This window comes from Halyomorpha halys, unplaced genomic scaffold (genome assembly GCF_000696795.3).
Source record: "Halyomorpha halys isolate HHAL.00 unplaced genomic scaffold, Hhal_1.1 Scaffold7.1, whole genome shotgun sequence".
Taxonomy (NCBI): Eukaryota; Metazoa; Arthropoda; class Insecta; order Hemiptera; family Pentatomidae; genus Halyomorpha; species Halyomorpha halys.
In genome coordinates, this window is record NW_027110368.1 from 1187864 (window position 1) to 1198278 (window position 10415).

General features: G+C 32.6%; 1 protein-coding gene and 1 long non-coding RNA gene across 2 annotated transcripts in view; one reads left to right on the forward strand and one right to left on the reverse strand.

The window, feature by feature from the left end:
- Positions 1-10415, forward strand: part of ft (cadherin-related tumor suppressor fat) — a gene marked incomplete in the record, with an annotated part of 431831 nt that overhangs the window by 309471 nt on the left and 111945 nt on the right. Inside the window, 1 exon segment of the mRNA XM_067048526.1 lies at positions 3986-4291. Coding sequence (XP_066904627.1) covers positions 3986-4291 — 306 coding nt within the window.
- Positions 1-10415, reverse strand: part of LOC136796042 (uncharacterized) — a 153971-nt gene that overhangs the window by 35629 nt on the left and 107927 nt on the right. The window lies entirely within an intron of this gene.

A 10415-nucleotide genomic window follows, 5' to 3' on the forward strand; every position in this document is an offset into this window, starting at 1 on the left:
ATATAGAAATTATTGGGTTTAAATGAGTGTCAGTCAAATTTTCAACATTTCTGGAACGATCTGCAGAAATACAATCTAGAAGAGCTAAATCTAAGGGCTAGAACACACACAGCAACAATAGTTACGAGATTTGTTGGCTGTATATAATACTCCCAAAAATATTTTCATACTTACTATAAAAAACATCATCATAAATCGTTATCTAGTTTTCTATACTTATCAACTTATTCGCATTAGGTACGAATTTATTTAATTGCACAATGGTGAAATAAATTTCCGATGTTTTATTAAAAAAAAATAGACTATGTTATTTCTTAATTACTTTTCACAGGCTCTAGTGGAAAACGAAGAGGTTAAATTTGTATATTAATACGTTGGGGTTATAAATAAACTTTCTTTAGAATATTATCAAAATATATATTTACAAGTCACAACGTTTCTTTGATTATTTTAATTGAAAATTTTAATGAAGCAACCATTAGACAAAATTTTGAAAAAGAAATTGATATATTTAACAATAAGGAATATTAGTACTTGACGATGGGGGAACCGGAAACGTTGAAATATTGAATATCGATGAAATTCTAAAAGAAGAGGTTAGATTTTACACCGATATTGAAATTTCAGCGGCGTCTGTTGCTTACTAACATGAAATAACAACACAACAAACGTGCATTGAAAAAGCAACTAGGTTTCACAAAGTGCAAACCTTTGTGCAAACCTTCGAATTCCTCTCGTATTCAATCCTTACATCCAATATCCTTCGTAAAATCCTCAATGCTCCTTACTTTGTCACAAATAAAATCATACATAATGACCTTAATGTCCCTATGTAACCAATCTAGCCCGAACCAGATATCACTCCTTCCATTATAAACTCTCTAACCACTCAAACCCCCAAGTTTCTAATCTTGCATCCTCTTCCATTCCTGACAATCCTCCGAGGCGCCTAAAAGAATATGGCCACGAGACCAGCTAATGTAAAATGTTATTTGAGTGTTACCAATGGGTAGTTTCTCTACACGCTTGTAACACTCCAATTTAACTTAGAACAGATTTACTAAATGTATTATAATGTACAGTTGTAAATAGCAATAAATAAATATTTAAAAAAAAAAATCTTTGTGCACAGCAGAAAAACTGGAATTCCCGCTCGTTTCCCTCCGTGAATTTACAAAAATGGGTTCTAAATGGTATTTTATCATTGAAATTACTCAGGAATAAATCAGCAGTCTTGGGGACTAAAATTAAGTTTTGCTCTTTATCTTTTCACACTAGATCCTTCATATTCTATTGGTTCCCTGCTCAAAATTGAGATTTAATTAATTGTAATAATTCTAATAAAACCATGTTTTTCTCAAAATGAAAATTAATCAAATTTAACCACCCTTCCAAATACTTTCTGTTCGAATATTCATTTTTGAATACTTATAACGCTTGTTATGCTATGCATATATTATTTCTTCTTCAGAACTTACTGTATTATTACAGTAAAATCTTCGCTATATTTCAATGCCCTATGATTCATAAAATAATCAATCAAAAAGTACATTTAACAATCACTGTTGATGTAACATTCTCAAAATATCTTAACAATAACTCACGAAATAAGATATCTTTCTCAGATTGGACCGCCAAAGAGTTCCGTGAGGTCTTTCCGCACGCCTGGCCCCATCCTAATAGCACCCAACCCTTAGATTGTCATAAAGTATATCAATGAAACTCCTGTATTCTCAACTTTTTTACAAACCACCCAATATGTCATCACCCTTATATATTAATGTTGGTGTTTTTCACATCAGATGCTTGTTATTTTTCAATTTCGGAACCGCTTAGCTAGCGCCTTCTGCCAAAAAAATTAAAAATAAGAATTTACAAAACTATTATCCTTTTCACTGTTCTTTATGAATGCGAGACGTGGCCTCGTACACTAAGGGATAAACAGCGCCTTAAGGTTTTCGAAAATAAAGTATTACGTAAAATATTCGGATCGAAAAAGGATAAATTAACGGGAGAATTTAGAAGGCAACACAACTGTACACAATGAAGGTAACTATAATTCAGGTAATAGCATTACGGTGTATAATACGGGAGTGTAAAGTTGCAGGACTGAACCGTCGGGTAAACGTTCTAAGGGTTGACCGAAGCATAGATGGGAGGATTGCGTTAAAACTTATTTAGTAGAATTGGGGGTTAGGGCGAGCGTCACTGGAAGGATGTATGTGTACCTATCGTTGGTATCGGCATCGAACATACGGGTTCGTCAGGCCTTTATTATTATTATTCACGTCAGAATCCAGGTTCCTCCATCTATATCCACCCTCCACGGGTATAATGCCTAAATGATCATTCTTCTATCGGTTAAAATTTTAGTATAAAAGATATTTTACCTTTTACACACTTACGCCTGGAACTAATTCTCGGATGTTAGCGTATACTTTAGGACTGCCAAGTTTTTATTAACATTAGATCGTATCATTTAATTTCAATCGTAATGATAATATTATTATTTTAGAATTTCACACTTTCTTGGCTATTGCTACAAATCAAGAATTAGGATCAGATTTCAAACTATATTCCAAAATTGGAAGAAAATAGTTGACCCTATGAATTATATTGGAGGAAGATAGTTCAGGTGGCGGTTAATAAAGATTTCAGAGTAGTAACAAAAAACCATTTATTGTTGCCAATGAGTGCCAACTCAGTTTCAGCCACTCGGACTATCTTCCTCCAATATATTTCAAAATTTTCGAACGATTCCCGTTATGCTAAAAACTGCTTTCTGCCCTTCTTCTCATATTTTTTTCTAGCAAAATTTCGACTGAGCGAGTTGTATCGTCTTATTATTATTTCCTTATCTTTACCGATACTGTTGTATTGTTATTGTCGTCATGTTATTATTATTATGATCCTTATTTTTTCTTGCAATGGTGGCTTCAGAACTGAGTTGGGAGACCTATGACGGGCTTAGTAGCTACAGATCTCGTTGAACATTTTAAAAATTCCGGACAAACCTGTTGTGCCCCTCTGAGCACAACCAACGTCAACGCTAATCCTTTCGTGCTTGTGACTGTCGACTCTGGATTAGCAATCCTTCCCTATTATAATTGGCGTTACCATTACGCCAATTGTCCTCCCTTTAGTTCGACAGCCCATTTCTGATATTTTCAGAGCTTCTCATGCAAAGTTCAGTTTAACTTTACAATCATTGAGAATCGCAATATCAGTAATCCTAGCTTTCTTATTTATGAAGAGTATAGCTAATTTGTTTGAAACACAGTGTGATCCCTAATAATTTATTCGTCCCAATACTTAATTGGGTCTTTTTGAAGTATCTTACTTCAATCTTATCTTTTTATTTATTTTTATATTATACTAATTTTATTGTGTACTCATGTTTCTTCATGACAATTATTTTCGAAAAACATAAGGCGTAACCAGGTCATTTTGTGCAGTGGCCACGATATGAGTAAGAATATAAGTCTAATTATCTATTTTTTTTTATTTTTGGATAGCTAGCACAAAATGATGTCAATTGAAATCAATTTATTTTCTTTCCGAAGTATTCTAGCTCATATTCATATCACAGAAATCACCGCCGTTTCTATTAATATTCATATCGTTTGTTCTAGCATAAATTTGTGTTTGAAGCAGTAATTCTTTACCATCATTAATGAATCACTTCGTATTTAATTAACAGTTTATTATTCATAGCACAAACGATTATAAAACGCACAAATTATTCATATTAACAATCTGTTAGGATACCTAAACAGTCATATTCCGCCCATAATTATGTCTTTTTCAATACGTATTACCACTAACGAGAAATTATGTAAGAAATTTACTTGGTGCTCTCATTCATATATGAAGATATATTTCATCATATATGGTACATATTTGTCGGTGTTTTAATACATTAACAATTTCTTTAATTTGCAAGACCATTGATCTGTTAAGCTATATTAAATAAATTATGTTTCAGGTGAAAGTACGAGTACGAGACAAGAACGACTCTCCGCCCTCTTGGGAAGGCAGCAAGCTTGAATTCGCCGTGTCCGAGGACCTCGGAGTCGGCGAGAAGGTTGGTACCCTCTCCGCAGTGGATCCGGACACCATCGGGGAGACCCACTACTCGCTCATCTCGGGGGCTGAGGGGCGCTTCAGGCTAGAGCCCCAAGGTGTACTCCGACTCGCCGAACCCGTCGATCGGGAGCTACGCGACAGCTACAGCCTCAGGGTACGGGCCTCCGACGGGGTCCAAGCTTCCGAAGCTGTCATCACTGTCATCGTAAGTTACTTTCCTCTAATAATTTATCTCATTTACTTAGGTAAATGTAAGAGGTTCTTATAAATTCAATCTTATTTAACACTTTTTTTCTAACACATAAGTGCCCCACCAAAAAAACAACAACAAAAAAAACTGTATATATTAAAAAGACACAAACTTAGATTATTGAAACTCTAATCCGGTTGAAAAGGGTACTTGTAATTTAAAATTTCAATATTTGCTTTCCTGTTCTTTCTCACACACGTTTCATGACACTAAAATGTATGTTTTATTAAAACTATGACCCATAATTTTTATATAACAACTAAAGAAGATTTTTGTGACAAAATTAAAAAAACAAAACAAAAAAAACATAGTAAATTCTATACATCAAATTAAGATCAATATTACTTTAATTGTATTTTTTCCTTTTTTGAATCTAATCCAGAGAAACGGCTGGGCTAAGAGTTGAGGAGAATTATAAAAATATTTCCATTCAAAAGTTTTTTTGTGTTAGAATATTCAGAAGAAAATAAAGTAATTATTTTAAAATATTCTATTAAAATTATTGAACTTATGGAGTGAAGGAACTGAGAAAGGAAGTGGTAATAACCTACTTTCTTGTAAATGTGTCTATGGCTATGGCCAATAACCCATAGAAAATTTCTATATCCTAATAAATATCACAATGAAAACTTGAATGTCACTGAAAAATTATTTACTAATTAGTACATTTTAAAATTAAATTAATTTGGATAATTAATATACAAATCCTACACTTCATAGGTTCATTAAACCTTTCATGAGACATGTATTCCATGGAACGTTATTTAGTTAACTGTATAAAGTTATAATTCAATTGAGTTGTCGTTTCATACCACATCAAATTTAAAATATTTTTATTATTAAAATAAAGTTATAAAAATGTTAGTCATTCTGTTCCATTGATTACATTTATTTTATTAACAGTGCTCATAATTAATCGATTATTGGCAGGTATTCTCAAGATAAGGTAGCGTTTCTCGAGGGGCCATGTCCACAGTCAGGTCTTTGCATTCCTTCAACCGTTGTCTTTTTACTGACAAAAAAAAGATTAATGGTGATGCCGATAGACTTCAAAGGGCGGTTTCTTTTTAAAAAAAGTCCTATAGTGAAAGAGAAAAGATTCTCTAAGGATATACAGACAATCCAGTCGAATCAAGTATTAAACGATCATAAAGTAAATAGAGCTTTGAAAAAAATAAAATTATGTTAACACTTGGAAAGTACGATCATTCAAATCTAAAGTGACCCTAAAATCATCAACAATACTCTGATTCCAAGTATATATAATAATTTAATTAATCGAAAAAATTAATAACACATTTTTTCCCATTACGAACATAAACTTAGGTTTTGATTTTAAACAAAGATAATTAAAGTAATGGTAAATAAATTCAAAATATAATATCTACATAAAAAATTAAATAAAAAATAGCATATCAAAAAGACTGATGTGCAAGGATTCGGAATTCTAAGAGTTATTGAATTTTTTCCAAATGTTTTAGTTAAACTGTTTAATAAGAACGTTTATAAATATGTTTCAAAATAAAAGTTCTACTCGACTTTTGATATAAAGTTCCTCAAGAACTCATTTAAAAAAAATATTTGGACAAAAATTGTGTTAATATAAGTTTGGGAGGGGATTGTAGGAGGAGAAAACTCTTAAGAGAGCAGTATCGTTAAAAAAAAAAAATAATTTGTATGAACCTAATGAGGCTTACATATAGACCCCCCAAATACAGAGAAAACAAATAAAAATTAACATCTATTTAAAAGTTTTCCCAAAAAAAGTTTTATCAAAACCTTTTATATAAGTGCACTTGAATACAAAAGTTATTTTTAGTAGCTAATTAGTTATTAGAAACACCTTCATTATAAATATTCTAATGAGAAATTTTTCAGAAGGCACTAATTCTGACGTTCTCTTAAGAACTTCGTAATAAAACTTAACCAAAAAAGTTCTTGCAATTACTATATCTAAACAGTTCCTAATAGAAGATATAAAAGGAATTTATAAGAAACAAAGTGCAATTATTTTCATAATTTAAATCCTGGTAATTTATAATTTAATTAAAGGCCCATGGAGTTTTCTTTTCTCATATTCATCGATTTTTTAAAACTCTATGAAATATTTTTTTGAAACTTTTAAAAGAATTTTACAATATACTTTATTTTAATCTTTTTAAGATGTATAAAAAGTGTTTATAATGGTTTTAGACAAATAGTGTTTATAAGCTGCTTAAAACTAGAATTAACAACCTTCCAATGTGTGTTACGTTTAGCATGTTAGACGTAATCGAAGGATAAAACTGGACATTACAAACTTATTTTGTGTCGGTATCCACCATTTTATATGAACCGGAGGATAAATACGTGAAAAATATGAGAATCTTCCCATTAAATTGTTATCACATTTTTTTTACCTTCACGACTTAAGTCTAAATTGCCGTTTTCATTTAGACTGTTAGTATTTGGAACAATTTATACCAAATTTCACAGTTGATGCATTCATTTTTACTTGGTTCTAAGATGACTGGATGTTTGGAAATAGGCTAGAGACAATAACATTTATGATATTTCAATTTTTAACCTTTGTTTTTCTTTTTATAAATATCAATTCACGTTTAGCAGCTCTAGAAATATTCAATCTTCAAGGTGTAATACGCTAGTATCTTTTATTTTTTGCCTCTACAAAATGATCTTTTCTTGAAATATTACATCAAAGATCGAAGACAAGAAATGAGTATAAAAAATATTTTTACCTATATATTTTAGAGCCTTTATTCATATAGGCCTAGAATATTTTGTAAATAGTATATCCAAATGATTGGAGAGAAAATACACTAACAACTGAAGCAAGATCTGAAGCGAGATCCCTCTGTGCTAAACATAACACAAAGAGGAAGATAGAGAAGAAAAAAGATAATTATACGATTTAATTTAAAAAGAGAGTTTACTTTACTGAGATGCAGATACCAGTTTGGCTCATATGAATATATATGACTACGCGTCATTTATTACATCAAAACTTATGATAAATAATTTTTAGGATGTAATTAGGCTAATATTGGTTAATCGAAACCTAATATGAGAGAAACGGTTACAAAAATATGCAACAAAGACCAATTGGATGTTAACGAGTCTATTAAATTACCAGTTACATAATGACTACAGATTCGACCACCAAACTCCTTCCATCGAGCTACATACTCTCCATTGTTCGGCCATCATTAAGACATTTAACGCACTATGCAAATGATAATCACGTAAGAAATGTTGAAGTCGTGTAGGGACAGTCACGCGGTTGTTAACACATAAACAGGAAGTAGCCAAAGGGTATTTAATTAGTGCGAATATCGGGGAAACACGGAGGGGAAAAAATGGTGGATAAGTTTAGGCGCATCCCAGACAATGACTACGGAGACATCTGCAGTAAGGAGAGGTGCCGGCCATCCAATTAAGAAGTGTGTTGCTGGAGGATCAAATGCCACCTCACTTTCACTGTTATAGCACAAAGAGTGTCGCGACATCCCATTAGGGTCATCTGTTCCGACATCTTTTCCTAATTAAAGGAGTCGAAGACATCGGTGAAATTATTGGTGAAAGCGACTCGAGTAATTGACCAATCTCAATTGTTCTCAGTGTATTTTTAGACTTCAAACCTAATTTACCACGATCTAATTAACAATCCTGACTAAATGTTTTAACTTGATGTTTGCAAGTATAAAACTGCATTAATCCTTGGTGTATGCTGAAAAACAACCAAAATGAAAGGCAATCATTGGCGCATAATTGCAAGCCATCACATTTTAGTTTCAATCAATTTATTCTAATAGCTCAATTTAAGATAATAAATTCCTTGAAGACCAAGGAATAAAAAACATTGTGAAAAGTAATCTAGAAAATATATCAAGATTTCTTCGAACGAACTATTCAAGTGGCAGTGCAATGAAATTTTCTTTTCTTTAATTATATGTAATATCAAAATTCAGAATAAATATAGCAAAACTCATAAAGTACTATTTTAATAAAATTTAATTTAACTTTTTTTTTTCTTAAAAATTATATTATGACAGTCGTTGAATTTCTTTTATTCGAAAAAACTTTTCTACTGTAGTAATTGGCTCAAATTTTCGATATGCAGTTATCAAAGGACCTATGCGTAACAGAGTGATTACGATAATCAAAGATTTTGAACCTCAAGGACCAATTATAGAATTGTGGCTGCGCAATGAGCGAAATACGTCTTTTCTATTATAAAATTAGGGAATAACGTTAAGACGAAAAGTAATTTTATTTAGCGGAAAGTAAATTTATTTGTATATTTTATGGAAAATGTTCATTTAAATCAGACAAAGATCAAACGAATTTTACCTAGTACCAACGCTAATATTAATATTTCATTTAGATTCTCTAGGAAACCCGTTCATGCTTTATCAGTTTGTCAAATAATTCGAAAACTACACATCTCACAGAACTTTCCATGTACTTCTTTGAAAGACAATTAAAGTTTGAACAAATTTAAAACAATAGTATTGGGAAGGAACAACAAATTATAAGGCCTTGAGTTGTAGACTAATTGTATACAGTTATTACTTTCAATTGTATGGGATTCGCAAAATTCATTATAGTAGACAGTACTTGAATGGGTTACCGCGATGGAAACGCCAAACTTATTTCTTTCCCATCTGCCAGAGTTTGTGAGGTCCCTTGACCTACTGGAGGTGAATCACTAGAACCAAGCTTAGGATTTATAGTCCTACCCCCTTGTACTTTAATTTGGATTCGTGTGTGGTCTGTCCAATATCCAAAAAGGTTGTTCCACGAAAAATTGCTCCGGAGAAAGAAATATAGGTCGTTGTGTCCCTGCTAACCCCGAGATCTCCGTCGATCTAGACTGAGATGTCACTGTTGAAGTCGATGAAAGGGTCACTGCCGAATCTGCTACAAAGGGATTAGATATGGGTAGTTTGAAAATGAACCATGGAAACCGTAGTTCGTCCCAACGTGAGGCTCAATTGCTTTCTCCAGGTTATCAGTTCTCCCTACAATTACAGGAGCGATCTGGCCTTAACACATATTTTCTATCTAATCTTATAATTTATAATTTTCTATCTTTGATGTTATCATAATTCAAATGTTGATCAAAATTATTTTTTAAAAAGTAGAGACTGGTTTCCAAAAAACATGGAATGTAATAATAAGACAACTGCGTTGGAGATACCGCTTGTTTTACTACTGTTTCTTTACAGATTCGAAAGTGTCCTATTGTGGCTTAAATACTAGAAACGTCAATTGAGCTATACATTATACAACAAATATACAAATGTCGGAAACCTTGTTTAAAATTCTAATTCAATAGCTCTTAAAAAGTAATTCATTAGACATTTGATTTCACTAGAAGCTGTATAAAAAGATCCTATAAAAGTAGAAATAGATGCAATAGGGAAAGGAAGTTTCACTTTTAGTCACTAAGAGGTGGATGTAAAGAAGCGCCTGAGATAAGATTGTACGCCGCTCACCTGACCCAGAGAGGAAAGGTTATGTTGGCGGCTTGGCACCGTGCAACCAATTAGCACGGCCAGGGTCACGTGGTCTGTCTCGTGTGCCCGGCTATCTCACATCCAGCTCCTTTTCTTACTAATTGGGTGAAAGGTAGCGAGCTAGCGTGTAAGGTTTCGGATATTGCGGATATCACGAGCGCAAGAACTGGGCCAAAGTGTCACCCAGAGCGGATGGACACCGATGGCATTTAAGATAGAGCAAGCTGACTAATAGTGAGCTATTGTTCGCCCCCTCAAGTCTATTCAGCAATAGTTTCTTGGGAAATAATTAGTTACAAATTTCATATAACGCATAAATAATTAACCATATGAATAAATCTTTTGTGTTGTAATCTATGGAAGACCTTGGTTTCAGTACTTAGCAAGAACGTATTATTTCCTGTAGTGATACAAATCGATTCTCCAATCCAACGAAAGACCAGTTTGACTTTGTGCGGTAAGGACTATAACTGGCTCGATGTGACCAAACTGATTATGATACTGGAATCGATCCACACATTATACAAAGCAAAAATGGTCTGTAGGGTAAAGGACTATAA